The sequence below is a fragment of the Chiloscyllium plagiosum genome, chromosome 5 (assembly GCF_004010195.1).
Source record: "Chiloscyllium plagiosum isolate BGI_BamShark_2017 chromosome 5, ASM401019v2, whole genome shotgun sequence".
Lineage (NCBI taxonomy): Eukaryota > Metazoa > Chordata > Chondrichthyes > Orectolobiformes > Hemiscylliidae > Chiloscyllium > Chiloscyllium plagiosum.
The window spans coordinates 99,832,935-99,848,057 of NC_057714.1; the positions used below are offsets into that span (position 1 = coordinate 99,832,935).

Genomic DNA, 15,123 nt, shown 5'->3' on the forward strand with positions numbered 1-15,123 from the left:
GACAGAAATGTTGGTGTAGGAACACAGTGGTGTGTTGAAGTGGAGGCAGTGGGAAACTCTGGGTCATGTTTTACAGACAGAGTGTAGGTGTTCAGCAAAGCGGTCATCAAATCTGTGTTTCATCTCCCCCGATATACAGGAGAGTGTGTGTGTGTGTATACGTGTGTGTGTGAAACAGAAAGAGAGTGGGTGTGTGTGTATGTGTTGTGTGGGGAGGGGATAATTTATTCAACACTCAGAGACCTTTATCTGATCATTGACGCACATGGAAGACAGTACCGTTCAGCACTGATGCACTCTGAATTAGCGTGACTCACTACTTGAACCCTGAACGCTGATTTACAATATTGTGGGCAAAATGCCTCTTTAGAAAGTTCTAATCTGGGTTGATACCCCAGTGTAGTCCTGAGCAGGGGTGTGCAGTCAGAGGCGAATTGTTAAGAAAAAAGGTCGCATCTATCTGGCATGGTAGCTCAGTGGTTAGCACTGCTGTCTCACAGCACCAGGGTATTGCATTTGATTCTACCGTTGGGCGACAGTACATTCTCCCCATGTCTGTGTGGGTTTCCTCTGGGTGCTCAGGTTTCCTCCCACAATCCAAAGACATGCAGGGTACGTGAACTGGTCATGCTAAATTGTCATAATGTTCAGGTTAGGTGCATTAGTCACGGGTAAGTATAGGATAATAGGATAGGGGAATGGATCTTCAGAAGATTGGTGTGGATTTGTTGAGCTGAAGGGCCTGTTTCCACACTGTAGGGATTCTATGATTCTATCCTCTCAAGTGGAGGGAGAAGATACCATAGCACAATTTTAAAGAATAGTAAGGGAGTTAACCCTGGAGTCCTGACCAATCAACATTGCAAAAGCAGGTCACTTGGCAACTATCATATTGCTGTTTGTGGGAGCTTATTGTGCCCTGTTTCATTGGCTGAGTAAAAAAAATTTCATTGACCGTAATGAGCCTTGCTGAGGTTCATACAAATGTGACTTTCTTTCTTTATGTATTCTATTTATTCATTAACAACTTCACTGAGGGGTGGCACTACAAACAATCCATCTCTACCTTAATGATATTGTTGCATTACCTTGTAAGATTGACACCCAAATCTTCCCATCGCAGATATAAAGGTCTTTCTTGAAAACATCAAACCAGAGACGGCTGGCTTCAGTCTCAGTGCAGGGTGGGTGGCTTCCAATTGTCACCTTCATGTCTGTTTCTGATTTCAACACAAGAGGAGATCAACAACGTTCGTATTTACCAGAGACGAGTCATTGAGTTAGACACTGTGTGGCTTCACTATGGCTAGGAGAAAGTGAGGTCTGCAGATGCTGGAGATCAGAGCTGAAAATTTCATTTCCCCTCCTCCCACCTTGTCTCAGTCAAATCCATCGAACTCAGCACCGCCTTCCTAACCTGCAATCTTCTTCCCGACCTCTCCGCCCCCACCCCAGTCTGGCCTATCACCCTCACCTTGACCTCTTTCCACCTATCACATTTCCGACGCCCCTCCCCCAAGTCCCTCCTCCCTACCTTTTATCTTAGCCTGCTGGACAAACTTTCCTCATTCCTGAAGAAGGGTTTATGCCCGAAACGTCGATTCTCCTGTTCCCTGGATGCTGCCTGACCTGCTGCGCTTTTCCAGCAACACATTCCAATCCAGTGAGGGAAGTTGGAAGATTTAAGCTGCTATCTTTTTGACGAGAGCCTACTAAGTGAAGGCCTGTCTGTCCTCTAATGTAGACATAGAAGAGCCAATGGCACTATTTTTAATAAGAGTTATAGATACATAGAAAACACAGTAAGATTTCATGCACAGAAGGTAGTCGTCTGGCACATTATGTCCATACCAGTCGATGAATACCTCGTCACACTAATCCCACTCTCCAAATTTTGATTCCTAAACCCATTGACTGTTCCACCGCATGTTTTAATGTGATTATGGTTTTTGCCTGTATTACCCTTTGAACTCGTGGGTTCCAGAACCTCACCACTGATGAGAAAGTTGTTCCAGGTGTCATAGTCAATATTTTTTCAATAATTAGTACAGCATTTCTTTTTGTGGGAGCTTGCTACATGTAAATTGCCTGCTATGTGTCAACACTGACTGTACTTCCAAAGTACTTTATTGGCTGTAAAGCATTTTGGATCTTTCTGTGGCCATAACAGTTACTATATAAATGCAATTTAATTTTAATAACTCAATAGTTACTCATAGAAATCTAATGTTATATCACTGGGATGCTTTTTTGCCATTATTATGGCAATAATGTTTTTTTCAAATTTAAAAAAAAGTTATGATATTTCAGCTACTTTAATCCCATGTGTATCACTGATGATTTGTATTTACTCTGTGGAAATTTTAATTGAGTAGAAGATTTTACTGCATTTTACTTTCTGATTTGCTGTTTGAGAATACTTCAGTGTAATTGGCTGCCAACTCCCTGCGGTGATATCACTGTTACTGTATGCCTAGTGTTTGTCTTGATCTTGCACATATCAAGAAAGGGAAACTTCATGCCTCAGAGATCACTAGATAGCAGAAAATCCCTTTAATACTTCAAAGTACTCTTTTGGTATGATCCTAGATATTGAATATTGTTAGATATTATTACTGGAGCGAATCATAGATTTACATTTAAATAGTTCCCATTTCTGTCTTTGTTCACTCCTTTCCTCAGCAATATTTTGTGTTTGATTTTGTCTACTTTCTGTGGTTTTATTTACCCTAATGAAGAAGAGCATATCTTCTCAACATCACAACTATTGATCTCACCCTGCTTGGCTGTTGTATGGAACCCCCTACGTGTTAACCCCTTAAAGCCAAATACATAACAATATTGTCAAATTTGATGGAATTTTAATGCATTTACTTTAGGGGAAATTTGGCATGTTAATATGCTGCAGTTTTTCTTATCTGCGATGTTTTGTGTTATGTTGCTGAAAATATTACTGATGAAATACTTAGCAGTTGTAGTAAAATCATGCGTATACTTAGGATGAAGAAGATTATGAGTACCACATATGCTTGGTCCAGTTCTTGTTGGATTCATTTGGATATCAAAGTTGAAACTTTATTGCTGGAACAGCACAGCAGGTCAGGCAGCATCCAGGGAACAGGAGATTCGACGTTTCGGGCACAGGCCCTTCTTCAGGAATGAGCAGAGAGTGTTCAGCAGGAGAAGATAAAAGGGATCCTTCCAGCCCGGCACCGCCTTCCTGGCCTGCAGTCTTCTTCTTGACCTCTCCGCCTCCATCCTACTCCGACCTATCACCCTCACCTTGACCTCTTTCCACCTATCACATTTCCAACGCCCCTCCTCCAAGTCCCTCCTCCCTACCTTTTATCTTCTCCTGCTGAACACTCTCTGCTCATTCCTGAAGAAGGGCCTGTGCCCGAAACGTCGAATCTCCTGTTCCCTGGATGCTGCCTGACCTGCTGTGCTGTTCCAGCAATAAAGTTTCAACTTTGATCTCCAGCATCTGCAGACCTCACTTTCTCCTCGGAGATTCAGTGATAGTAATACCATTGTATATCAAGAGGCAATGGTTAAAGAATAGAATCCCTACAGTGTGGAAACAGGACCTTTGGCCCAATAGTTCCACACCGACCCTCTGAAGTGGAGGCCACTCAGACCCATTTCCCTATATTTACCCCTGACAAATGCACCTAACCTACACATTCCTGTACACTATAGGCAATTTGGCATGGCTAGTTCATCTAACCTGCACATCTTTGGATTATGGGAGGAAACCGGAGCACCACAGACACAGGGAGGTTGTGCAAACTTCATACAGTCGCCTGAGGCTGGAATCGAACCTAGGTCCCTGACATTGTGAGGTAGCAGTGCTAACCACTGAGCTACCATGCTACCCTATTAGATTTTCTTTTGTTGGACATGGTCATTGCCTGACATTTATGCAGTGTGAGTGTTGTTTCCTTTATTCATTCATGGGATGAGAGTGTCACTGGCTAGACATTTATTACCTAGAGGGCTGTTAAAAGTCAACCACATTACTGTGGGTATAGTCACATGTAGGCCAGACCCAGTAAAGATGGCAGTTTCCTTCTCTAAAGGATATTAGTGAACCAGATGGGTTTTTCCAACAATCAACAATGGATTCATGGTCATCATTAAACTCCTAATTCCAGATATTTTCATTGAATTCAAATTCCACCATCTGCCATGATGGTCCCCAGAATATTATCTGGGTCACTGGGTTCACAGTCCAGTGATAACACCACCAGGACATCACCATCCTTGTTATCTGCTATTGTTAGCCAAAGTCTTAATGTTGGGCTACACGGTGACTCAGTGATTAGCACTGCTGCCTCACAACACTAGGAAAACAGGTTCGATTCCAGCTTCAAATTGCCTGTCAGCAGTTTACACACTCTCATGTTTGCATGGGATTTCTCTAGGTACTACCTGTTTCCTCCCATAGTCCAAAGATGTGCAGGTTAGGTGGATTGGCCAGGCTAAATTGCCCATAATGTCCAGGGTTGTGCAGGGATACAGGGATAGGATGGGATACTCTTTGGAGTGTCGGTGTGGACTCGATGGGCCAAATGGCCTGCTTCCACATTTTAGGGATTCTATATGGAGTCAGGTATGGGGTCAACTATTACGAGGGGGCAAAGCTTTAAATTAAGGGGTGGTAGGTATAGGACAGATGTTTGGGGTTGGTTCTTTACTCAGCGAGTCGTGAGTTCATGGAATGTCCTGCCAGTAGCAGTGGTGGACTCTCCCTCTTTATGGGCATTTAAGCGGGCATTGGATAGGCATATGGAGGATAGTGGGCTAGTGTAGGTTAGGTGGGCTTGGATCGGCGCAACATCGAGGGCCAAAGGGCCTGTACTGCGCTGTATTGTTCTATGTTCTATGTTCTATATCTTCAGCACCTAAGGAGTCAGAATATTGCACACTTATGAATGCTGCTCATATCACATCACTGGATTTGGCCTAGAACACTACCGTAAGGAACTCTTACAGTGATGTCCTAGCACTGAGATGAATGACCTCCAACAATCACCATAGTCTTCCTTTCACCTAAGCAATGACTCCAACCAGCAGAGAATTTTCCCCCAATCTCCACTGACTCCAGTTTTCTTAGAGATCTTGATACCAGGTAAGTCACTCTCATATCCCTTCAAGATCATGTTTGGATTAATGGGTACAATGAGATTTGGAATTGAAACTGAGCATCAATGAGCCCATTATTGTTGAATGAAGTGCCACTTGATAGCACTGTCGACAACACCTTCCATCATTAGTGATGACTGTGGGCAGACTGATGTGGCCATAGGTGGCTTGGTTAGGCTTAGAAGCAGAGGGCAAATGTCAGCCATTCCAACCATTGAAGTTGCCTTACTATTCTAGATCATAGCAGATTAGCTGCTCAATGCCTAGAGACCTTTAATGTCTAGAGTTACTCTGGGTGAAGAAATTTCTCCCCACATCAGTATTAGACCGCCTGAGTCGTATCCTAAGATTATGTCCCCTAATTCTACAGTCACCAGCTAGGGGAAACATCCTATCTATATCCACCCTGTCATGTCCTGCAAGAATTCAGTGAGATTACCTACCATTCTTTGAAACTCTGGGGAATACAAACATAATTTCCTCAATTTATTTGAGTGGATAGGATTTAATATGTAACTCCCCATGTTGTTGGGTAGATACCAATGTTGTAACTGTATTCAAACCGTTCGACAGGCATGTGGCTTTTCTGGAGTAGAAGCCTTCAATACTACTGCCAGAATGTTGTTTAAAGTACTGCAGTATCCAGTTCCTTCAGCCATTTCTTGTGATCATATGGAGTTAGTCAGACTGGCTGAAGGCTGGCATCCATAATTCTGAGAACCTCAGGAGGATTGTGCACTCAGCACTTCTTGATGAAGATCCTTGCAGATGTTTCATCATTGTGTTTTACACTGATATGCTGGAATTCCCCATCGTTCATGACGGGCATCTTTGTGAACTTCCTCCTCCAATGAGATGTTTAATTGTTCACCCCCATTTATGATTGGGTGTGCTAGAGCTTTGATCTGAACTGCTGGTTGTGAATTTGCTAGGATCTTGCCTATTACTTGCTACTGAACGCAAAAGTAGTGCTGTGCTGTAATTAAGTTGACATCTCATTTGTAGATGTGCTTGGTTCTGCTCCTAGCATATCTTCCTGCAGGGTTGATCACCTGGCTTGGTGAAAATGGTAGAGTGAGGCATAAAACTGGCAATGGGATTATAGATTATGGTTTCATAGAATTCCATTGCAGATTATGGCCCACAGAGCCTAATGGATGCTATTCTTTAGAGCTGATAGATCTGTTTGAAATCTATCCCTTTCAGCATGATGGTCATACCACATGATACAATGGAGGGTTTTGTACATTCTCTACAAGCTTAGTTTTGTACTTTATATTCCTCATCTTAATCAATACTGAAAGACTCTTTAGGGGTGGCATGGTAGTTCAGTGGTTAGCACTGCTACCACTCAGTACCAGGGACCTGGGTTCGATTCCAACCTCGGGTGGATTGTCTGAGTGGAGTTTACACACTCTGCCTGTGTCTGTGTGCCTTTCCTCTGGGTGCTCCGGTTTCTTCCCATAATCCAAAGATGTGCAAGTTAGATGAATTGGCCATGCTAACTTGCACATAGTGTTCAGGGGTGTGTAGGTTAAGTACACTAGTCAGGGGTAAATATGGGACAATAGGGTAGGGGTACAGGTCTGGGTGGGTTACGCTTTGGAGAGTTGGTGTGGACTTGTTGGGCCGAAGGGCCTGTTTCCACACTGTAGGGATTCTTAAAAAAAAAAGTGAAGGCAGGATACCTCCATGAGGACTTTTGCACTCCCACTGATACTGTCATGAACAGATGCATCTGCTACAAATCGACTGATAAGAACAAGTTTAAAAAATCTCATTAATAAAAACAAAGTGCTGCAGAAGCTCAGCAGCTCTGGTAACATCTTTGGAGAGAGAAACAGGTCACATTTTGAATCTGATTTGACTGTTCTTCAGAACTGATCCAAGGAACAGTCATGTTGGATTCAAAACATAACTGTTTCTCTTTCCACAGATGCTGTCAGACCCACTGAGTTTCTCTACCTCCTTTTATACCAAGTTTACAGTACAATGTAAGTACATTTTCCCCTCTCTTCTTGCATTCCTATATTTATACTTAAAAATTTAAGAAATTTCAAAACAAATTTCTTTTAAATTCATACATTACATATAAATTGGATTATTTCAGTTTCATGAAACAAAAATTGAAGTTCTGAGGTTCAATGAACATCTTAAAATGTAAATATGTAAGTTATCCCACTGCTCCTTTGAGATTTTTGATTAACAATTTCACCATTAAATTGTGTTTACCTACCTCCAGAACATCTACGATCAATGGAATATGAAGTTGCATTAGAGTCAGTTAATGTCCATTTTTGAAAGTCAATCACACAAAAATCGCCTCCTCCTATTTTTACTTGTACTTCATTTTCTTTCTCATTGTAAGCCTTTTCAAGGCAAGCATTCACAGTTGGATTGAAGGTTTCCCAATGATCATCCAACCAGAATTTCCAGCACACCTTATCCATAATAAACAGTTCTTCTTGCAATGTTACTTCTCTTTTTGCTATGTTGTGGCACACTTTAAAAATGACATCTTGAACAGAACAAATATCGGTTATACATCCAGATAAAAAGATGCTTCGACCAGCTCTATCTAACTGGTAAGCTACATGCATTTTGGAGCAACACTCTTCTATTTCATCATAATCTTCTTGAGTAAACATCTCAAAAGATATTTCCACAGGTATTATTTTCTCCATGTGTTCTCTAGTTGCTAGTTTTTGAATATCAGCCCATGCTTCTTCAATATTTTCTTCCTTCATGGAGTAAATCTGAAACTTTACTGGCTGCACTGAGTGCTCTTGTATATCTCTAGCATCTTCAGTCTGATTCCCAGTCAGCCAACCCCCAAAATACTCTGAAACAAAAAAGGTTAAAAACAAATAATAATCATTAGAATAAGATAAACAAATTTGATTACAATTTTTAAAGTAACGAGAACTTTATACTTGTCTTATGGTTGGTATTAGCAAGACCTCACTTTATGACCCTTTTTTCCTGATGAGCCAGTGATGATGAGCCTCCCACTTGTAAGCTGCATTTCAACTCACTTTGTAGGATATTAACAATCAAGTGCTTAATAAAGTTTAGAGTTGTTGGTGGTGGCAGGTTGCAGAGCATATATTCACTTCCCACCCTTCCATTCAAGATTGAAGTTCTAAGTTATGACATTCATAATGAAAGCCATGATTGGAAGATTCAGGCAATTTGGACTTCAATCTTCAGGAACATATATAACATTAGCCAGCTTTCAATAACGTGTATAATGTGCCTGAAGTTGGTTCTTCATTTTCATGATGTTTCCTTAAAAGAGAGCAGCAGTTGATGTACTGCACCTGGGCTCAAAGACAGTATAATTATGCTCAAATATAGATACACAATACTGAGATTTATTTATCTTAGGAAATTTATTGCAGAGAATCAAAAATGATTCTGCAGAAAAGGCAATTATCCCCATTGGCTACACATTACAATACTTATACCATTTTTGAAACAGCATACTTGTCACTGTGTTAAAAATTCCACTTTTTCCCGCTTGATGTTTTGATAACACTTCCTGGAATACTCGGGCATGATCAGATGAGGAATCATTCACTATCACATGTATTGGCGTTGCTTGTGGTGTATCTCCATACTGATAAATGGAATCTATAACGCTTGCTGCAAATCCCCTTATATCTCTAGATGGGCTTCCTGTTGAGAAATCTCCAAATAATTAAAACCAAAATTATTAAATTCTGTACCAGAATTCTCTACAAGAGATAAAAGACTTTAAAGTAACTTTGTTGTGAAGACTGAGTGGACACTTGGGATTACCATGGCAAAAGCTATAGACCACTAAGTTATTATTTTTTTTAAATCAAATAAAAATTGACTGCTACTAACACAACATAGAAGGGAAATGTTACTTAAAACGGTGACAGTGGATAGGCAATAGTAAGCATTTAAAGAATGTATGGATGAACTGCAATAATTGTTCATTCTGGTTTAGCTCAGTTGGCTGGATTGTTGGTTTACAGGGCAGTGTGGTGCCAACAGCGTGGGCTCCATTCCCTTCATTGGTTTGAAGTTACCGTGAAGGACTCCCCTTCTTGACCTCTTCCCTCACCTGAGGTCTGGTGGCCCTCAGGTTAAATCACCACTAGTCACTTCTCTCTAGTCAGAGAGCAGCCCCTCTACAGTGTAAAAGTAAAATGGAAAAGGTGGCTACTGTCGGTAACAAAAGAAATTAGGAATAGAATTAGATTCAAGGAAGGGATATACACAAAAAAAGCAGTGGACTTAAAGATTGGGAGAAGTTTGGAAGTCAGCAAAAGGTCACAGGGATTGATTAAGAAAAGGAATGTAAAGTATAAAATTAAGCTTGTGGGGAATGTACAAACTATTTGTATACTGCTTCTTTCTATATGTGAAGAGGAAAGATTAGTGAAAGCAGATGTAGGTCCCTTACAATCAGAAATAGAACAAGTTATAATAGGAAACAAAGAGGTGACAGATCAACTAAATACATACTTTGGTTTTGTCATCACAAAGGAAGACAAAAAATATTGGGGAGCATAGATTCCAATGAGAGGGAAGAAATGAACAAAATCATTCTCATGATTTTGAACAATATTAACAAATCTTCTTGGAACATCTCTGCTCAAAAGTAAATAATCCCAGTTTATTTGATTTCTTCAAGTAATTAAGTCTTTCATGCCAAGTTCCATTCCAGTAAATCTCCACTGTATCCTCTTTATAACCCTGTCATTCTTCCTGAATTATAATGCCCAGAAATGGGCACAATGTTTCAGAAGAGGCATAAATAATGTCTTAGAAATGTTTTCATACCTTACATCTTTATCCCAAATCCATTTTTTCAAATCAATTTTTTCAGCTTCAAAGACTTGCAAACTCATAAGTCTCTAGCTTTGTTTCTGAATTCCCTTTGAAATTGAATTAATTAGTTTCTATCCCCATTCCTCATTAAATTTCTTCTATCACACATCTTTCCATTTCACTTATGTTCTCTTCACACCTGTTATCAACCTCCTCACTTTTCATGCATTCACAAGTTTTGTTACATCTACAAACTTGGAAATTCTGCCCTGTAAATCAAAGTCATGATCAGGCATGTCAATACATAAAGAGATTCCAATTTTGACCACTGTTGAACAAAAATGCACTTTCCTCCAGTCTGAAAACACTCACTAACTGCTACTCCCTACGCTCTATGCCTTAGTCAATTTCATTTTCAGGACAATACTGCATCTTTCATTCCAACGGTCTCAAATTTTGTCAAAATCTTTACTTTAGGCGCATACAACTTTATCAAATGCAAAAAATAGAAAGTGCTGGAAATACTCAGCAATTATCTTCAGAGAGAGAAACAGAGTTTGAGTCAAATGTGTTTGAAACAGTTCAGAACACTTATTTATGACCTGAAAGGTCGACTGTTTCTCTCATTCCTGATGTGGCCAGTTAAACTGAGCTTCTCCAACACTTTGTTTTTATTTCAGATTCCTGCATTCACAGTATTCTGCTTTTACACAAATAAGATTTGCTTTCAATCTATTGAGTTCAATTTTATGATATTTTGGTTGTATGATTTTCATCACATTTCATGGAGGGTTTCTCTCCACAAGGCCTAGTGGGTTTTCTAATATTAATGTCCCAAACTCACCTCAATAACTAAGTACTCCACTACTATGAGACTGTTTTTAAAATGACACTAGCTCAATTCTCCTACTCATGGTAGATAGGACTACTTGCCATTGTGGATCCCTGGCGGTGGCTCAGCTTTTAAAAGCACAAGTGCTTTGGTCCAGATCTGTCCTGAATAACATGACAATTAAGGGGAATTTGGTGCATCACTTTGCAGACAGGGACCTGGAGGGTGGTGCAGAGGAGAGATGTCCTCTTCCCACAGAAGTACCAGAAGAGGCTGTGACACACGCTCGGTCTGCCTAGTCTGAGGTTACTACACATGTAGTGTGGTCTCAGCCATCTGGGGTAATGTCTGGCAGTGAAGGAAGTAGATTAGATTAGATTACAGTGTAGAAACAGGCCCTTCGGGCCAACAAGTCCACACCGACCCGCCGAAGCGAAACCCACCCATACCCCTACATTTACCCCTTACCTGACACTACGGGCAATTTAGTATGGCCAATTCACCTGACCCTGCACATCTTTGTGATGTGGGAGGAAACCGGAGCACCCGGAGGAAACCCACGCAGACACGGGGAGAACGTGCAAACTCCACACAGTCAGTCGCCTGAGGCGGGAATTGAACCCGGGTCTCTGGCGCTGTGAGGCAGCAGTGCTAACCACTGTGCCACCGTGCCGCCCTCAGTGATCTCTGTTCAACTGGAGTTAGGACCATAGCATTTGGAACAGAATTAGGCCATTCAGCCCGTGGAGTCTGCTCCACCATTCAATCATACTGTAGCTGCCCTGTCCCTGCCTCCCCATACTCACTCACATTTCTGCTACTGTTGATTTGCTTGCAGCAGCTTTCCTCAGTTGCTTTCAGCATTTATCCTGTCAAGCCTCTTAAGAATCACAAATGCCTCAGTGAGATCACCTCTCATTCTTCTAAACTTCAATAAGCAGAGACGAACCTATTTAATCTTTGCTCGTAAGACAATCCATCCATACCAAGGATCATCCTAGTGAATTTTCTCCGAACTGCTTCCACTGAACTGATAACTTTCCTTAAATAAAAGGAACCAAAACTGCTCACAGTACTCCAGATATTGTCTCATCAGCACCTTGTATAGTTGCACTAAGACTTTCCTGTTCTTAAACATCAAACTCCTTGAAATAACGGTAACATTCAATTAGCCTTCCTGACAACCTGCTGCACCTGTGAGCTTGCTAAGTTTGTGTTTCATGCACATGTCCCATGGTGCTGCAGCTTTCTGCAGTTTTTCTCCATTTAAGTAATATAGTACAACCTCAATTATCTGAATGAAATGGGCTGGGAATATTTTGTTTTGACAACTGATTGTTCAGATAACTGATCTGATCTTAAACAAGCGGTAATTTATGAGTGCTGGTTATCCGAACGTGCCTCGGTTATCTGGCAATGCACGCCATAATGCCATGTAACTGATAATTCAATGCTGAGTTGCCTAATGCTGTTTGTATGGGATTTTTACTTGAGATTTTGTTTGGAAAATCCAAAATTCAGATAATTGATGTTCAGATAATCGAGGTTTTACTGTATACTGATTTCTTGTTCTCTTTTCTGAAATGATCAACTTCACATTATACTGCACTTGCCATCTTTTGTCCACTTACCTAACCTATTAATATCTCTCTGTAAACAGTAGGAACATAAGAACAGGAGTAGTCCATTCAGCCCCTGAGGCTGTTTTACCATTCAATGATATCGTTGCTCATCTGTGGCCAACTCCAAATATGGGCCTTTGCAGAAGACAGTTCCAAACATCTACCACTCTTGGTGTGTAGAAGTATTTCCAAACCTCTCTCTTGAATGGTCTGGCCCAAATTCTCAGACTATTACCCTAGGTCTAGAATGCTCAAACAGTGGAAATACTTAATCTACATTGTCTTTTCCTGTTAACATTTTGAAGATCTCCCCTTTACCTTTTAAATTCGAGAAAAACAAGCCTACTTTGCATAATTTTTCCTTAACCCCGGAAGTCCAGGTATCACTCTTGCAAACCTACATTGTATCCCTCCAAGGCCAATATATCCTTGCTAAGATGTGGTGCCCAGGTCTGATCACAATCGTGGAGGTCTAACCAGACTGCAGCACAACTTCTGCAAACTTATACTCCAGTCCAGTAGATATAAAGACTAGCAACCCATTATGTTTCATGATTATTTTCTGCACCTGTTTGTGACATTTTAAAGATTTATGCTCCTGAACACCCAAGTCTCGTCGGACATCTTGTAACTGGTTCTGAGAATGTTTCCTCCTTGCAGGATATAGTTTTGCAGAGAGTCATGAACTACCTCCTTAAGTGCCTGCCACTTGTTTACCATCTCTCCTGCTAACTTATCCACTCAAACCACTTTAGCTAACTCTATCTTCATTTCATTATAATTCCCTTTATTAAGGTTAAATACAGTTGCTTCTGACTCAAGGTTCTCACTGCCACACAGAATATTAAATTCTATCATATTATGATCAAAACCTTTTAAGGGATCTCTTACTCTGATGTCATTTATTAAACCTGCCTCATTACCCATTACCAGACATGAGACAGCCTGTTCCCTGGTTGGCTGCATGACATATTGCTTTAGGAAACTATCCCTAATGTACTCTGAGAATTTGTTGTGGTAGCAACCTTTTCCAACTTGATTCGATAAATTTAATTGAGATATTACAATACATAGTCCTAATTGAGATTAAGTTTGTGCATTAAATGATCATGTCTCATTTTGGAGATAAACTGCCAATGGTTTACAATTTAATCATTGGTATTGCACATGGAACAGTTAACGACAACAATAACATAATTACCTGAACCCTGTTGTTTCGGTATAGGGATATATAAGAAATCATACTGATGGTTACCACACATCTGCAAGGCTTTTAACAAATTCTTTGTAAAGTCTGCTTGTCCCCTTGGTTTAATGTAATATACACGTCCTCTCGCTATTGTGTCAAAATCTGTTTTCTTCTCTGTTAAAAAAGGGAAATATAACTATTAATTTCTGTTACATCGAAGTTTTGGAAGATAAATAATTATTTAAAATGAGTTTAATCTTACCACCATAATCCACCACTAGAACGTTTCCATTTTTTGAAATGCCATCACAGCGCAGTTCAAAGGTAATTTTCCCAATATTCATCAATAAAAGAGAGCTTACAGTTTCAACCTCTCCTAAATAAGTTAGAAGTGAAAACAATCAATGTCATCAGAAACTGAACACATCAGTTTTATTTCTGTATTAAATGCCTGCATTGAAAATATAAGCAATATTACAGAAATGCATGAATAAATGGGCGGCACGGTGGCACAGTGGTTAGCACTGCTGCCTCACAGCGCCAGAGACCTGGGTTCAATTCCCGCCTCAGGCGACTGACTGTGTGGAGTTTGCACGTTCTCCCCGTGTCTGCGCGTGGGTTTCCTCCGGGTGCTCCGGTTTCCTCCCACAGTCCAAAGATGTGCAGGTCAGGTGAATTGGCCATGCTAAATTGCCCGTAGTGTTAGGTAAGGGGTAAATGTAGGGTATGGGTGGGTTGCGCTTCGGCGGGGCGGTGTGGACTTGTTGGGCCGAAGGGCCTGTTTCCACACTGTAAGTAATCTAATCTAATCTAAAAAAAAAATTATTATATTCATGAAATATCAAATGATATTTAGTTTTTCAGTGATCAAATCGAGGCAATTAATATTTCATTAACTCCCACATTAGATTAACATTTGTTTATGAAATACTCAATAGAAGGAATAAAAAAAGAATCTTCAAATATATTTCTGATTAATAATCAATTACATTGCTCATAAAAACAAATTGAGAAGGTAACTTTGAAGATTCATAAAGAATTCTGTTACAATGCGGAAGCTGAACTTCTCTAAATTAAAACCAAACACCCAGAACAGCTCATCTTGCCATCTGTTAAAAGCGTGAGGGAGTGAAAGAAAACTCCTAATTTCCAGTATTTAAAAGAAAAACAACAACTTATTTTCCGAACAGAACTCTCAACAAAACTATTAACAAGCTGAGGTAATCCTCCCACTTCCTCCAGACCAAAGGGGTAGCCATGGGCACACGTATGGGCCCCAGCTATGCCTGTCTCTTTGTTGGCTACGTAGAGCAGTTGATCTTCCGTAATTACACCGGCACCACTCCCCACCTCTTCCTCCGCTACATTGATGACTGCATTGGCGCCACCTCGTGCTCCCGCGAGGAGGTTGAGCAATTCATCAACTTCACCAACACATTCCACCCCAACCTTAAATTTACCTGGACCATCTCTGACACCTCCCTCCCCATCTCCATTAATGACGACCGACTTGACACCGACATTTTTTACAA

At 40.6% G+C, this 15,123-nt stretch overlaps 1 protein-coding gene across 1 annotated transcript in view; it reads right to left on the reverse strand.

The window, feature by feature from the left end:
- LOC122550105 (protein mono-ADP-ribosyltransferase PARP14-like) overlaps window positions 1-15,123 on the reverse strand; it is a 72,396-nt gene that overhangs the window by 14,265 nt on the left and 43,008 nt on the right. Inside the window, exons 10-13 of the mRNA XM_043690693.1 lie at window positions 13,854-13,967; window positions 13,604-13,765; window positions 8,632-8,823; window positions 7,382-7,987 (exon numbers count right to left, since the gene is read on the reverse strand). Coding sequence (XP_043546628.1) covers window positions 7,382-7,987; window positions 8,632-8,823; window positions 13,604-13,765; window positions 13,854-13,967 — 1,074 coding nt within the window. The remainder of the gene's footprint in view (window positions 1-7,381; window positions 7,988-8,631; window positions 8,824-13,603; window positions 13,766-13,853; window positions 13,968-15,123) is intronic.